The sequence below is a fragment of the Mangifera indica genome, chromosome 5, assembly GCF_011075055.1.
Source record: "Mangifera indica cultivar Alphonso chromosome 5, CATAS_Mindica_2.1, whole genome shotgun sequence".
Classification (NCBI taxonomy): Eukaryota; Viridiplantae; Streptophyta; class Magnoliopsida; order Sapindales; family Anacardiaceae; genus Mangifera; species Mangifera indica.
In genome coordinates this window covers 44992-60533 of record NC_058141.1, presented here as the reverse complement: position 1 = coordinate 60533, position 15542 = coordinate 44992, and the positions used below count along the sequence as shown (strand labels likewise).

At 35.5% G+C, this 15542-nt stretch overlaps 3 protein-coding genes across 6 annotated transcripts; all 3 read left to right on the top strand.

The window, feature by feature from the left end:
- Nucleotides 1–3086, top strand: LOC123217473 (alpha-galactosidase 1-like). Of its 4 annotated transcripts, XM_044638522.1 has the most exons (15): nucleotides 1–177; nucleotides 599–657; nucleotides 765–821; nucleotides 933–967; nucleotides 1071–1174; nucleotides 1314–1389; nucleotides 1471–1529; nucleotides 1632–1697; nucleotides 1801–1884; nucleotides 1967–2031; nucleotides 2143–2225; nucleotides 2300–2390; nucleotides 2482–2531; nucleotides 2616–2756; nucleotides 2846–3086. In XM_044638522.1, the coding sequence occupies exons 1-15, from the start codon at nucleotides 14–16 to the stop codon at nucleotides 2936–2938; spliced, it is 1227 nt and encodes a 408-aa protein (XP_044494457.1). In that variant the 5' UTR covers nucleotides 1–13; the 3' UTR covers nucleotides 2939–3086. The 4 variants fall into 4 exon arrangements, 3 of the variants coding, with proteins under 3 accessions (XP_044494457.1, XP_044494455.1, XP_044494456.1); XM_044638520.1 differs by having other exon boundaries at nucleotides 765–967; XR_006502491.1 differs by having other exon boundaries at nucleotides 765–967; nucleotides 2626–2756.
- A 2331-nt stretch (nucleotides 3087–5417) lies between these two features.
- LOC123217472 (alpha-galactosidase 1-like) lies at nucleotides 5418–8299 on the top strand. Its single transcript, XM_044638519.1, has 15 exons — nucleotides 5418–5708; nucleotides 5808–5866; nucleotides 5977–6033; nucleotides 6208–6242; nucleotides 6326–6429; nucleotides 6553–6628; nucleotides 6712–6770; nucleotides 6865–6930; nucleotides 7007–7090; nucleotides 7175–7239; nucleotides 7330–7412; nucleotides 7502–7592; nucleotides 7688–7737; nucleotides 7831–7971; nucleotides 8051–8299. Exons 1-15 carry the CDS (start codon nucleotides 5515–5517, stop codon nucleotides 8141–8143), a joined length of 1257 nt encoding a protein of 418 aa, XP_044494454.1. The 5' UTR covers nucleotides 5418–5514; the 3' UTR covers nucleotides 8144–8299.
- Nucleotides 8300–9531: 1232 nt separating this feature from the next.
- On the top strand, nucleotides 9532–12388 carry LOC123217471 (alpha-galactosidase 1-like). Its single transcript, XM_044638518.1, has 15 exons — nucleotides 9532–10013; nucleotides 10105–10163; nucleotides 10260–10316; nucleotides 10392–10426; nucleotides 10514–10617; nucleotides 10705–10780; nucleotides 10865–10923; nucleotides 10994–11059; nucleotides 11137–11220; nucleotides 11308–11372; nucleotides 11467–11549; nucleotides 11623–11713; nucleotides 11793–11836; nucleotides 11910–12050; nucleotides 12135–12388. The coding sequence occupies exons 1-15, from the start codon at nucleotides 9841–9843 to the stop codon at nucleotides 12237–12239; spliced, it is 1242 nt and encodes a 413-aa protein (XP_044494453.1). The 5' UTR covers nucleotides 9532–9840; the 3' UTR covers nucleotides 12240–12388.
- Nucleotides 12389–15542: the final 3154 nt, after the last annotated feature.

Here is a 15542-nt window from a genome sequence, read left to right as displayed (position 1 = left end):
GTACTGGCTTCAGATGGAGATTAGGAGGCTTGATGTTTCCCTTGTCAAGTTGACATGTGTGTTGCTACCACTGTCATCCTCATTTATAGTGTTGAGTCTGGCTTCACTAAATGCCAACTTCAACGATAACAGGCGTAATCTTTTAGCAAATGGTCTTGGCAACACTCCTCCTATGGGGTTTGTTTTCTCTCTTCCTCTTTCTTCCTGCTCTTGTGCTTCACTGTCTGTTCTCAGATCATATAAAACATCTGAGATTTTCCAGTAAATTTCTTGGCTTCAATCATTGCTTTGGTGTTTGCTAATACCCTTTACTTATCAAAGCAATTAGTGAATATATATCAACAGATTTGATTTTTCTTTAATTTTTCTAATGTGATCAGCACACCTCAAATAGTTTTCAAAGAGCATTTGGTATGTAACAAATAGAAACAACATTTTCATTTGAGGGGACCTCAGCTGATTGAATTTGTTTTCCATTATGTTGTATTGATGAGTTCTTTATTTTATACCAGCTTTTAAAAAATCCCCAGTTCCAAAATTGATTTTAGATATGACAGGCTGAATATTTAACTCAAAATACTGGCGTTCTTTTCTACAGATGGAATAGTTGGAATCACTTCAGCTGCAACATTGATGAGAATGTCATCAAGCAAACTGGTAATTCTCCTTAACTTTATTTTCTTTTGTAATTCTCAAACCCAGATTCTTAGTTAAGAAGACTAAGAATATAAGAGATTTATAAGTTGTTTATTTTGGTTTGACAGCCGATGCTTTGGTTTCCACGGGTCTATCCAAGCTTGGATATACCTATGTTAACATAGGTAGGTTGCAATTATGGTTGGAAGTTTCTCTTTCTGGAAAGGGTTTTTTTTCTTACCATTATTGCCATAAATTGCTAACAATGGACAATAAAAAAATATGTTTTTTCTTAGATGATTGCTGGGCTGAAATATATAGAAATGACAAGGTATGGTTTGCTTTGTTTTTTTAACTGCAAAAATTTTTGAACTGTTGAACATTTCGTTAAAGAAAAATGATGCAGAACTGAAACTAAGAAATGGAAATGTCAGGGTGAATTATTGCCTAAGAAGTCAACATTTCCTTCTGGTATTAAAGTTCTGGCAGACTATGTTCACAGCAAGGGGCTTAAGCTTGGCATATACTCAGATGCAGGGTAACATAATGACTTCAACACATCATGATAAAAACTTGTATAACATAATTATTGGAAAAAAATTACATATCCTTGTTATGGAAATAACTGAACAAATACACACACACACACACTCACACATTTCTATCTATCTCTGCAGGTATTTTACTTGCAGTAAAACTATGCCTGGTTCACTCGGTCATGAGGAACAAGATGCGAAAACCTTTGCCTCATGGGTATCATAGTTAGTGTTTATTTTCTATTTTTTGAATTCGTGCTCATACCCCAAAATAATATGCAATTCATATCCCGTGCAGGGTATTGATTATTTAAAGTATGACAATTGTAACAATGATGGCACGAAACCGACTGTCAGGTGATGAATTGCATGTACAATTAAACTATTAATATTTCTTCTCATCTTCAGTTGAATCTGCCATAACATACATAGCATGTTCCATCACGTTGTTAAATGTAGATATCCTATAATGACCAGAGCTTTAATGAATACTGGCCGTCCTATTTTCTTTTCACTATGTGAATGGTAAGGATATATATCTGATGGAGCAATTTTCTTTTACCTCCTAAGTTGAGTGTTTTCTATGTCTTTATTCTTGATTTAACAGATTATTATTAATGTAATATAGGGGAGACCTGCACCCTGCTCAGTGGGGTTTTAATGTAGGAAATAGCTGGAGAACAACTAATGATATTACTGATACATGGGACAGGTGAAGAATTATATTGAGAAATTGAGTTTGATTATTTAAGATGTTGGTCAGAATGTTATAGCTATTTGTTTTTGTTTGGCAGCATGATGTCCAGAGCAGATATGAATGAAGTATTTGCTGAGCTTGCAAGGCCTGGTGGTTGGAATGGTTAGAATTCCAAGATCCTTACTGTCTTTTCGCCAATATAGAGACGGGTTTGATATTCACCAAGATATTTCCCTTCTCTGTTGAAACTAATTCTAACTGTTATTTCAACAGATCCTGATATGCTAGAGGTGGGAAATGGCGGGATGACAAAGAATGAATATATAGTCCACTTCAGCATGTGGGCCATTTCCAAGGTATATACTAGGACTCTTATCTTTCCCTTGGACCCAAAATATTTAAGACTCTTATGATTAAGTGGGAATTGCAGGCTCCCCTCCTTCTTGGATGTGATGTTAGAAACATGACAAAAGATACCATGGGAATTGTGGCCAATAAAGAGGTCATTGCTGTCAACCAAGGTATATTATCATAATCTATTCATCTTTAGGTAAATAAGTGTGCTTCTCTGGACTGCCTACATGCTGATTTTCTGTTGCTCATATGTGACAGATACACTAGGTGTTCAGGCAAAGAAGGTTAGATCTGAAGGTGATCAAGAGGTAATATATTTATAAACTTCCATATAAAACCGATGTATGCCTAGCTTCCAGCAGAATTACAGAGCAAAGTATAAATTTTGCCAGATATGGGCAGGACCGCTTTCAAACTACAGGGTGGCTTTACTCCTTGTAAACCGAGGTCCAATACGTTATTCTATTACGGCCAACTGGGATGACATTGGAATCCCTGAAAAAAGCGTCGTTGAAGCTAGAGATCTTTGGGAGGTAATCATTTTTTTTTTTTTTTTGGTTTCCTTGCATGCAAGTGATATTCTGCATGCGCTTGAGTGCTAATATGTGCATGTTTTATGCAGCACAAGACATTAAAAACCAAATTTATGGGGAATTTGACAGCCACTGTGGAATCTCATGGATGCAAGATGTATATGTTGAAACCAATTGCTTAAGTGTTAACTTTGCTTACACGATTTGCATAGCATGCATGATGCAAATGGTGTCTTCTAGTTTGGTTGACTGAGGTCACAGCTATGTGACACAAATGGTACTAGACACTAATAATAAATAAAAGGCCAAAGGACTGTTTCCAAGTTTCAATGCATTTTCAAAGTCACACTCATAAAGTTTGAAAAACCCAAAGTTTCATCCATGAGTCAACTAGGGTTAAAATTTTCTATTAGAGGTAGGGGGTAAAATCGTTAATTTACTAATATTAAAAAAATATAAAATTCATTACATTTTGCCTCCTAAATTTTAAAAACTAACAATTTCACTCTTACCTAAAGTTTTCTAACTTTAAAAAGTCACATTACCTCCCCCCAACCCTAGGATTTTTTTTCTCCCCTTTGACCATTATATCCGACGTTGACGGTCTTCCCTTTCTACCCTAAAACATTGGCTGGCCCCTCCTGCTCTAAATTTTTTCGTCTCTAACGAAGAGTCTCTTCATTGGAGATGAAGAGATACGAAGAGATCTAGAGAAGGGAGGTCTTCATGCCCCGTTGTGTGTCGGTCAACATTTTAGGATGAAGAGGGGAGGTTGTCGGAGCCGGAGATGATGGTTAGAGGGGTGAAGGAAAAAACTTTAGGTTTGGGGGGAGGGGATTGTAACTTTTCAAAGTTAGAAAACTTTAGATAAAGGTGAAGTTGTTAGTTTTTAAAATTTAGAGAGGAAAATGTAATGAATTTTATATTTTTTTAATATTATTAGTAAAATGATAATAGGTGGGACTTTGGATTTTTCAAACCTATGGTGTGACTTTGGGAACGCATCAAAACTTTGGTGGAAATAAGTCCTTTAGCCTAAATAAAAGTAGGGAAAAGGACTATTTCCCACCAAATTTTTAAGTTATTCTCAAACTTATACCCACGGGAGATCAAAAACCCTTTTTCCCACCCATAGGCAAACTTCTATTAATTTTTTCAGTTAAAAGGAAGGGTAAAATAGTATTTTACTGTTTATATTAAAAAGTTATAAAGTTTATTACTCTCCGCCCCTCTAGGTTTTAGAAACTAACATTTCACCTTTACTTAAAGTTTTTAAACTTTGAGAAGTAACATTTTCACCCCCAAACCTAGGGTTTCCACATTTTTTAAAAATTAACCGCCCCCTATATCTTTCAAAAATAACAATTTCACCCCCATTCTTCAGCTGCATCTTTCAACGTCGTCTCCGACTTCCTCCTTCTCCTGGTGCGATGGCGATGGTGTGATGAAGAGATCTTCATCTCCTCATCGCACAATGTGACGAAGAGACGAAGAGACAGAAATCTCTTCGTCGCTTCACCCAGACGACGAAGGACGACGTTGTCTTTCGTCGCTCGTCGCATCATCCAAACGTGACGACAATGCGTCGTCCTTCATCGTCCTTTGTAGTCGGAGATGAGAGATTGGTGGAATGCGTTGGTTGTCGGTGGTGGCCGGAGAAGGAAGCAATCTTAGGGGTGAAATCTAAACTTTTCAAACTTTGAGGATGGATTGAGGTGTTAGTTTTTAAAACTTAGAAGGAGGAAATGGTGAAATTTTAAAGTTTTAAAGTTTATAGGTAAAATGATGATTTTACCCCTGTCCCTGACTGAAAATTTCAACGACAGTTTGGTCATGGGTGGGAAAAGGGGTTTTTCATCTTTCGTGGGTATAGGTTTGAGAATGGCCTAAAAATTGGGTGGGAAATAGTCCTTTTCCCATAAAAGTATGGGAGAAGCCAAGCTCTTCGTTTTTCTGTTGCGTTCCAAAATGAAACCATCTGCACTCTCATTGTTAATCCTTAACATGGTTAAAACGGTAAATGGTTTTTGTCATGGATTGATATTAGAGCGGTAGGCTGACTGCCACGAGTCTTTCCTGGAATTGGTGGATGATGGGTCCTGTTATGAACATTCAAAGAAAACAATAATGGAAAAAGTGAATTTAGATGCAACATACACAAATTGTTAGAGCATTTGCAAGAAAGTTTTCAGGAAACAAATAGTGGTGAAATCACAATTTTGCAGCTCAAAATTCCTGAAAACCTTTGTAATTTCTTAGAATAAGTTTGTCTTTTTCCAGAGATTCCCACAGACCACACCAAAAATGAAAACTGAAAAATATTCATATTAATCTCCTGGAATTTCTGTAATGAATTTGGCCTTTGGTTTGAAAGAAAGTGAAATTTTCCTCATGTAACAGGCCATTTAAAGCTGCTATGTATTATCCATTTTGAACTTCCTTGGCCCTCACTCTTGTTCATGTTGACCCAAGGCCTATGTGGGACTCTTGAATCTTGATATCAACTTTTGTGTAACCAATTTAAAATTAGAATAGATATTACGATACTAGAATTGAAATTTGAAAGATAATTGGTATCCCGATAAAGATGGACGAGTGAAAGTGATTAGAGTTAAATCCTTAAAGTTCATCAACTAAAATTATCTAATGATAATCCCTGATATTATGTTAAATCAAGAGTTGTGAGTCTTTAAGGACTCTATAAATACCACTGTCACATTTCCTTTTCTCCTACTTTCTATTCAGCAGAGACTGAGAAATGGAGAGAAGGGTTGATACTTCACTCCTCAAAGCGTTATGTTTGTTCGTAATGGTGATCGGTGTTGCCTCGTCCAGAGCAACAATGATGGAGAAGTCGAAGTTTAAGGTGCTCAGCAGCAAATTTAAATATCACGATCATGCGCACAGACGAAATTTGCTTGAAAATGGACTTGCCGGAACTCCTGCAATGGGGTTTGTAGCTACTTCATTCAATGCATGTTTTTGTTTCTTTAGTTCTAACAACCTGAAAACGATATGAAAGAGCTGCCTTTATCTTTTTCTTCTTCATAGGTGGAATAGTTGGAATCACTACTGGTGCAGTGTCAACGAGACTATCATCAAAGCAGCGGGTGAGCTTTCCCACAATCTTTATTTACTACTCTCTAATAAACATGTTCACGCCCAATCTGAATTTCTTGATTGTACAATGGTTTTGATTTTATTTTATCTGGTTTGACAGCTGACGCTATTGTCTCCAGTGGGCTATCTAAGCTTGGATATGAATATGTTAACCTAGGTATTTTTAAACGACATTTGGGTATATAAATGTGAGAGAAAGCCTCAACTTGAACTAGCTTTTCTGATTTCCCTGGTTGGGAGAGTTTGAATTTGTTCTGAGTTTATACGTTTTTTTGTTGGCATTGTTGTTGTTAAGTGCTAACCAAAGTGTGAACAATCTTTTTTTTCTTAGATGATTGTTGGGGTGAACAGGATCGAGATAGCCAGGTATTATCTATTTCTAGTTATGCTGATCTCTGTATGGAAATGTGAAATGGTAGTATGGTACTAAACAAGAACAATAATTTCAGGGCAATTTAGTGGCTAAAAACACTACATTTCCATCTGGTATTAAAGCTTTGGCAGACTATGTTCACTCCAAGGGCCTTAAGCTTGGGATATACTCGAGTGCAGGGTAACATTGCTGGTTCTATTGCATTCTGAAACACTTTTATTCCATATTTATTACTGATTTCAGTCAGCTAAGGATGGCTTTATCTTCATTTTTTTTTTTTTTTTTTTTTTTTTTTTTTTGCAGGACTTATACTTGTAGCAAACAAATGCCTGGTTCACTGGGTTATGAGGACCAAGATGCTAAGACCTTTGCGTCATGGGTATGAACTGTGTTCATATTTCATTTCTTCTCTATATTATTGTATTTCCACCCAAAAAATGAATTGATTCACTTTCTGTGTAGGGTGTTGATTATTTAAAGTATGATAATTGTTACACTGATGGAACTGAGCCAATGATCAGGTAAGTTACAAGTATATGCATGCTCCGAAGTAATTTTTCTTCTGGTCATCATTTAAGCTTCTTGTTATAATCTGATGTGTTACATTTTTTTTAGATACCCAGTGATGACCAGAGCATTGATGAACACTGGACGCCCTATCTACTACTCTTTATGTGAATGGTACTCTTTTAACAGTGTTTCTTACAAATAATTTTTTCCTTTTATTTAATGGTGGTTTAATTGGCATTCTGTACAGGGGAGACCGGCACCCAGCTACGTGGGGTGCTCCCGTTGGAAATAGCTGGAGAACTACTGGTGATATATCTGATTCATGGGATAGGTAAAATTTAATAATAACATAAATTTGGTTATAAAAGACATTAGTCAACATACATTTTTAGGATAATTTCTTCTTCCTTGGCAGCATGATCTCAAGAATAGACTTGAATGAAGCTTATGCTGAGTATGCAAGGCCTGGTGGCTGGAATGGTTAGCTACATTAAAAGTAGAAAATCTCCGACCATGTCGAAACAAATAATTCTTAGATTAATAGTCTACAATTGTGTTATTTCTGAACAGATCCTGACATGCTTGAGATCGGAAATGGAGGGATGACGAAAGATGAATATATTGTACACTTTAGTTTATGGTCCATTTCAAAGGTATATTATCTTTGAATTGGATTTATGAATTAATCATTGTTGCTTTTAGTGAAGTCTTCTGTTAGCTTATAATTTAATTGATATTGCAGGCTCCTCTTCTCCTTGGATGTGATGTGACAAATATGTCTGCAGATACATTAGAAATCATTAGTAATAAAGAAGTAATTGCTGTTAACAAAGGTGATAAAATTTCTTGTTGTACGGTTGCACCATTGGACTCATCTTGATATTGATTTCATGTTGCTTAAATGTATATTTTTATGTATGTGTATCAGATCCGCTTGGCATACAAGCAAAGAAAGTTAGGTGGATGGGTGATCAAGAGGTAGAGTTATTAACAACTCTTTCTTCTTTAGGCTTGTGGTTAATCTTAAATTCATATTTTTGTTGATTAAACTGTGTGTTTTGGGTTGCACAGATTTGGGCAGCTCCTATTTCAGGCTACAGGTTTGCTATAGTGCTAGTGAACAGAGGTCCTTGGCGTTATTCCATCACTGCTGCATGGGAAGACATTGGAATTCCTAAGGGTACTGTTATTGAAGCTAGAGACCTGTGGGAGGTAATTTTCAGCTATCATTTAAAACACGTTTTTTGTGTGATTGTGTGGTTCTAATTTCCTTAATTCTTTATTAATGCAGCACAAAAACTTGCCAACACAATTCATAGGCAACATTACAGCCATGGTGCCTTCTCATGGGTGTAAGATGTATCTGTTGAATCCTGTGGGCTGAGAGTTCTCATCTGAAGTTTAATGCTCTGGACAGTTTATGTTTTGTACTGGTTCTCTTCTAGTTTTGAAATTAGTGATTATGTAGTGACTTTTTTTTCATGGAATTTAATTGTTGATGAAAATTCACATTGAGAAATTCCCATTGTTTAAGATATCAGTGAAGTTGCTCCATTTTCAAAGTTTAAAATGCTATAATAAATGGAAATAATGAAAATTGTTCTGGTGAACCTTAAACTTTTGCCGAGTTTTACATGGGTCATAATTTGAAGTTTGATGTGGCTTCGATCCGCAGAGATCACTTAAAAATCTGTAATATATTGACATTTTGATTTTCATTGATCTCACGGAAAGGGAAATAATAAATTTGTATTGATCAAGACTTTCTACTTTTGTTCAATGTGAGATTTTTGGCAAAAACAAAATTATCTCATTTCTTGATAGTTATCTTGAAAGGTTTTACTTAAGTATAATAAATGTAAAGTATCTTTCATTTTAATGATATTAGAGTTGAATTGCAAGCAACAAGCCCCTAAAATCATTTCCATTTCAGGTGCCGAAATTTTAGCTTGGGGGAAAATTGTATGAAGGTTGTTTAATTTTATAAACTGAGTATAATTTTATTGAACTTTTACTCAGTGTGTTTTTCAAAACAAGATTCTTAATTGGGGTTTGGGTAATATGATAGAACAAAAAACAATGTTGGATTTGAATTTTGAAATGCAACTAATGTAGGATTAGAGAAAACAAATTAAAAATATTGTTTATGGCCATTTGAGTAACTTCAAGTTTGGTTGCAGTTGCAGTTTTGAAACGAAAGGTTGGTTATATTTTCTGGGAAAAGCAAAAGTATAATTCATATTTAAAGAATGAAAGGTTGGGTCTGTCTGAGCATAAGAAAAGATTGGTTAAGTAGCCCTGAGAGCAACAATATTTTGACCAGGACATTTCGTATTATTTAAGTTTGTAATGTTGAATCTAATTTGTTGTTAAGGGAAAAAAAAAACATTTAAGGATCCTAATTTATGATTATTGTGGTTGCAGTCATATAGCAACAGGGTTTGGATTGTAGTAGTTTATTTCTGAAGAAATTAAAACTTGAAAAATCAAGAAATTATGGAATGGGAAGGTCTCTGGTAAAAGTTCCAGTTCAAGTGGTATCGTCTACAGTTCTACACACACACCAAAAAAAAAAAAAAAGCATCTGATAAAATGGTCACAAAAGCAGTCAGAATCTAAATCAGAATCATTCACCTTTTCACGCGGCAAAAGAAAATGGGAACTGGTCCCTTGATAGCAGAGGGACACTCACCCACACGCCAGACCCCACCAACTTACAAATATGATATGATATCTTCTACCTTCAACAGAATTATATGAATTAATCTCTTTCAGAAAGTAATATCTGTTTTATGATCCTATTAGATATCTTTAGTCTCTATACTTATCATATCAAGCAAACAAATTTTGAATTAGTTCATCCTAAAAATCCCGAAGTAGATGGTCAGTTTTTTGAATTAAAATGGATAATTACTGAAACCAATACTAGATTTATCCATTTATATTGTTTTATCATTTGATACGTGAAAATATGTGAGCCTGAGTTTGTAACTCTCTATAAGTAGCCTGATTCCTCTCACTCAACTCGTTCCCCTTGTATTTGATCTGTAAAAGCAGAAGACAACGGTAGCAGAAGTAGACATGGAGAAAAAGCTGGCATATTGTTTACTATTAATATCATTAATGTTGATTGGAGTTGCCTCATCGGGAGCAAAAATGATGAAAAAGCTCCCGAACACCAAGTTTCACTATTACAGTGAGCGCCTTAGGCGAAATCTGCTTGCAAATTCTCTCGGCCTTACTCCTCCAATGGGGTACTTATCTCATATATATATACACACACATGCACTTTTTATTTTTCTGATTGATTAGCTCAAATATCTGATAATATGTTGTTCTTTATAGGTGGAATAGTTGGAATCACTTCAACTGCCATGTTAATGAAACTATCATCAAAGATGCTGGTGAGTTTTGATCTGGGGTATCATTAGTTTTGCAAGAACAGAAATCCTCTTAGAGGACTCCTTTTAATTAATTTATATTTGTATCTTTTCTTTCAGTTGATGCTCTGGTTTCCTCTGGTCTAGCCCAGCTCGGATATACCTATGTCAACATAGGTAACTTGTTTGTATTTATGTTCTTCTCTTTCATTGACACAAGTGGCTAACTAAAGTTATATTTTGACTTCTCAGATGATTGTTGGGCTGAAAAAGTTCGTGATGGAAATGTATGTTTTGTTTCTACATTCACTGTGTTTTGAGTTTTCTTCAGAAATAGGGAAATGGCTGAACTGAACAAAGAATTATGATTCCAGGGCAGTTTAGTGGCTAGAAGCACTACGTTTCCATCTGGCATCAAAGCTCTTGCAGACTATGTTCACAGCAGAGGACTTAAACTTGGGATTTACTCCAGTGCCGGGTAACATTATGACTATTGAAAGATGAAAATTCCTTTTGACCAAAATAAAAATTCTAAGCAGTCAGGGGCATTCCATCTATTTTTCAGGTTTTTTACTTGCAGCAACACCATGCCTGGTTCACTTGGTTATGAAGAACAAGATGCTAAGACCTTTGCCTCATGGGTATAGCTTTTTATAATTTTTTATTGGAATTTCATTATGTCTCATTCCACAAACTTAAAATAATATAGCTCACTCTCTGTGTAGGGTGTTGATTATTTGAAGTATGATAACTGTTTCAACGATGGAACAAAGCCAATTGACAGGTGTATAAATATATCTCAATATATTTTGTGCATGCATGTGGGTCTAACATCTTTACTTTACCTTGTGTAGATATCCTATAATGACCAGAGCTTTAATGAAGGCTGGTCGCCCGATCTACTACTCCTTATGTGAATGGTGAATCTCCTTCATCTCTGTGATTATTTCTCCCAAGTCCCTTTTCTATTAGCTGAACTTTTTCTTCCTATATAAAGGGGTGACATGCATCCAGCTACATGGGGTTTCCAGGTGGGAAATAGCTGGAGAACTACTGGTGACATCACTGATGACTTTGACACGTAAATACTTGGATTCAGATCAGTTTGAGGTTTTGTTTTAGTTTCAGATACTGTTCAATTATTAGGATAATTTTCATTCTTTTGCAGCATGATGAATAGAGCAGATATGAACAACATGTATGCTGATTATGCAAGGCCTGGTGGTTGGAATGGTTATAATTTTAAAACTTCTCTCATGTAGAAATAGTTTCAGCAAATTTTTTACCTCTTCTTTGAGAGATTTACTTTTGTTTTTGTTATGAACAGATCCTGATATGCTTGAAGTTGGAAATGGAGGAATGACAAAAGACCAGTACATTGTACACTTCAGTCTATGGGCCATAATTAAGGTATAGAATGTTTCATTTAGATTCATTCTTGCTTAAGTTAATTCATCAAGCTGTAATTTAATTGGTGTTGCAGTCTCCCCTTCTCCTTGGCTGTGATTTGAAAAATATGACTCAAGAAACATTAGATATCATTGGCAATAAAGAAGTTATTGCCATTAACCAAGGTAATTAGCTTTTTATTTACTCATAACAATTAGCTTTTTATTCTATAAGATTTATAGAGCATGCTTTGATTCCTAACAGATCCGCTTGGAGTTCAGGCAAAGAAGATTAGGGAAGATGTTGAGGTAAAATTTCCCACTGGGAAAGCCTTGTAACAATTGTTTTTTTATGCATAATATATATTTTTGGTTGGAACAGATATGGGCAGGACCTCTTTCAGGGTACAGATTTGTAGCACTGCTAGTCAACCGAGGTACATGGTCTACTAATGTCTCAGCACATCTTGAAGATATTGGAATTCCCCCCAAAACTAAAGTTAAAGTTAGAGATCTATGGGAGGTATTCACCTGTTTAATTCAAATTTATTTATGTTATATTGAAGTCATTCGTCTGGGTTCTAATGTATGCTATTTTCATTCTCAGCACAAGACATTGGAAGAACCAGTGACAGGGAACCTGACAGCAAGCCTTGGTGCTTATGGAAGCAAGATGTTTCTGTTGACGCCTGTTTTGGAGCAGTCATTTTGAATATATATAGACTTCAGAATTTTCATTTTCTCTAGATGTAATAGGCCCTTTGAGTTTAGTTAATAACAGTTTCATTAATTTTATTGTTAGTGACGATTTGGTAGTAGAGTTTTCCATTTTTAAGGGTATCATGTTCTTCAGTTTTGGTATTTATTATTGGCTACACAAATTTTGTGGAATGGTAAAATCTTTTGGTAATGTTATATGGTCTCTATCTAAACATGTATGCAAGATAGAAACCAAAACTAAAATTTGTGGAATATTAAACTCTAATCTCCAACCATTGCTTCTCAACACATCCAATGACATCACATGTCAGCAATGTTTCTTATATCTATATAAATTTTTTGCCTTTTTTTTCGTTTTTTGTTTATAAATTGTTTGCATTTGTTTAGTATATAAATTGTTTAGTAAAAACCACTCACACGTTTTTTGCGCTTGAGTGGTTTTTCAAATCCACGAGTAACTATTGACTTTTGGAATGGTGAATGACACAAAGAGAATGAAGGACAACATAATAATGGAAGGAAAAAATAATTTTAATTCCCCTTGATTCAAAAAACAAACTTACAACAAACTTAAATACAAAAATAAAAAACATATTACTAAAATTAAGGTCCTAAAATCAAGTCAAGCCATAACAAAAATAGAAAGTTTATTTAATTCCTAAAAAACTGGATCAATATTTGAATTATTCAACAATAAAAGAAACAATTAAAGACAATTTGAAAGATGACAACTAGGATGCCATTCTAGTAGTCCTAAACACTGTTTTCAACACTCCTCCTTGTTTAGGAGCTGCAAACACCAAGTCTTGCCCTTAAATCCTCAAATTTACTTGCTGATAAAGGCTTAGTGAACATGTCTACAATCTGGTCTTCAGATTTGCAATGAACCAGAACAACATCCCCATTCTTCTGCACTTCTCGTAGGAAGAACAACTTTATATTGAAGTGCTTTGTTTTCCCATGAAACACTGGATTCTTTGAGATGGCAATGGCAGCTTGATTGTCAACAAAGATTTTAGTGCTTTTTCTCTGTTCCAAATTGAGATCAACTAGAATTTTTCTTAGCCACAAAGCTTGATTAACAGCAACTGTGGCAGCAATAAACTCAACCTCAACAGTGGACTGAGCCACAATCTCTTGCTTTTTTGAACTCCAACAGAATGCACCTGATCTAAGAGTGAAAAAATGACCTAAGGTGTTCTTCATGTCATCAATAGAACCACCCCAATCGCTGTCTGAAAAACCCATCAACTTGAACTCCTTGCACTTGACAAACTTGACACCAAAATCACAAGTTTGCTTGACATATCTGAGCACCCTTTTTGCTGCCTTTAAGTGCAATTCACTTGCACAATGCATAAACCTTGATAGAATACTAACTGAATTGAGAATGTCTGGTCTGGTTGCTGTAAGATACATGAGGCAACCAACTAGACTTCTAAAATGAGCTTCATCAACCTTTTCTGCCCCGTCTTCCTTGCAGAATTTCTCCTTTGAGTTCATTAGAGTGCTCATGCCCTTAGAATCTTCAAGCTTGAATTTCTTCAAGATTTCTTTGGCATATTTCTTTTGACAAATAAAAACTTCATGTTCTTTTTGCTTAATCTTCATTCCAAGGAAGTAAGACATCAGTCTCAGGTCTGTCATTTCAAAAAATTCCATCATTTCTTTGCTTAAATTGTTGTACTAAGTTTACCTTGTTTCCTGTCACCAGTAGATCATCTACATACAAAGATATAATAAGAATATCAGTTCCAACTTTTTTTACATACAAGGTTGACTCAGAAAGGTTTTTAGAGAACCCCAAACCAATTAGATGCTAATTAATCCTGTTATACCAAGCTTTGGGAGCCTACTTTAGGCCATAAAGTGCCTTTTTCAATAGATAAACTTTGTCCTCTTCACCTTCTTTTTTAAACCCATCTGGTTGGTCTACATAAATCTCCTCTTGTAAATAACCATTCAGGAAAGCTGATTTTACATCAAGCTGATATACTCTCCAATTCATCTGTGCTGCAACTGCAAGTAAAAGTCTAATTACATCCAATCTGGCCACTGGCGCAAAGGTGTCAAAGTAATCAACACCTAGGATTTATGCAAAGCCCTTTACCACCAACCTGGCTTTATACTTGTTGACAGTGCCATCTATATTCAGTTTAGTTTTATAAACCCATTTAACCCCAATTACTTTCCTGTTTTGAGGTCTGTTAACAAGTTCTCATGTCTTGTTCTTTTCTATCATAATAAGCTCCTTCTTTATTGCAGCTTGCCATTTCTGACTTTGATTTGCTTCCTCAAAGCTGGTAGGTTCACATACTGCCACATTACATCTTTGATAAACATCTGCAAGTGGCTTTGTCCCTCTAACAAGTCTGTCATCAATTAGATCAATCTCACCATCTTCAAAAGACTGGTATGTTATATTCAAATCAGTCAACTTGAAGTGTTGCTCTTTTTGCATATTTTGTTTTTGATCATCCCAAATCCATTCCTCTTTTTCAATAAAGTGTACATCTCTGCTTACAACAATCTTGCCATTTTGAGGTTGGTAGATTTTGCAAGCCTTGGAGGTTGAGTTGTACCCAATGAAAACTTCAAGTAGAGCTCTTTCATCTAACTTATCTCTTTTGATCTAAGGAACATGAGTGAAACAAAGGCAACCAAAGATTTTAAGAAAATTTAGAGAGGGTTTATAGCCATACCAAGCTTCAAATGGTGTCTTGAGCCCTACAGCACTTGAAGGAATCCTATTCTACAAAAACACTGTTGTATTTGCTGCCTCTGCCCAAAATTTTTTAGGCAGATTCTTTTCATGCAACATACATCCAGTCATCTCCAAGATGTATCTGTTCCTTCTCTCACTTACTCCATTTTGTTGTGGAGTATAAGGAGATGTTAGCTGATGATAAATGCCCGCCTCTTCACAGAAGTGTTTGAAAGCCCCTGAGGTATACTCCTTGCCATTATCAGATCTAAGTGTCTGAATTTTACAGCCACTTTCATTTTCAACTTTGGCTTTAAAATTCTAGAATACTTGAGCCACCTTAGACTTATGTTTTAGAAAGTAGATCCAACACATACGAGTTAGATCATCAATAAAAATAGCATAATAAAGACTACCATTCAGTGAAGGTGTCCTTTGTGGTCCAGCAATGTCTGTGTGAATCAATTGCAACTTCTTGGTAACTCTCCATGCAGTTTTAAGGAAGGATTTTCTTGTCTGCTTCCTTGTTTGACAAGCCTTGCATTGTGAGACATGATTTTTAAGTTCTGGTAGCCCATTCACCATCTCCTT

Excerpts from the sequence above, each read along its gene's own strand:
- LOC123217473 (XM_044638520.1), top strand. The coding sequence starts at position 14 with ATGGAGATTAGGAGGCTTGATGTTTCCCTTGTCAAGTTGACATGTGTG. Across the intron at positions 1,390-1,470 it reads CGAAAACCTTTGCCTCATGG|GGTATTGATTATTTAAAGTA; the intron begins GTATCATAGTTA and ends TATCCCGTGCAG. Across the intron at positions 2,226-2,299 it reads GCATGTGGGCCATTTCCAAG|GCTCCCCTCCTTCTTGGATG; the intron begins GTATATACTAGG and ends TGGGAATTGCAG.
- LOC123217472 (XM_044638519.1), top strand. The coding sequence starts at position 5,515 with ATGGAGAGAAGGGTTGATACTTCACTCCTCAAAGCGTTATGTTTGTTC. Across the intron at positions 6,034-6,207 it reads ATATGAATATGTTAACCTAG|ATGATTGTTGGGGTGAACAG; the intron begins GTATTTTTAAAC and ends TTTTTTTCTTAG. Across the intron at positions 7,240-7,329 it reads AAGGCCTGGTGGCTGGAATG|ATCCTGACATGCTTGAGATC; the intron begins GTTAGCTACATT and ends ATTTCTGAACAG.
- LOC123217471 (XM_044638518.1), top strand. The coding sequence starts at position 9,841 with ATGGAGAAAAAGCTGGCATATTGTTTACTATTAATATCATTAATGTTG. Across the intron at positions 10,014-10,104 it reads GGCCTTACTCCTCCAATGGG|GTGGAATAGTTGGAATCACT; the intron begins GTACTTATCTCA and ends TGTTCTTTATAG. Across the intron at positions 10,781-10,864 it reads CTAAGACCTTTGCCTCATGG|GGTGTTGATTATTTGAAGTA; the intron begins GTATAGCTTTTT and ends CTCTCTGTGTAG.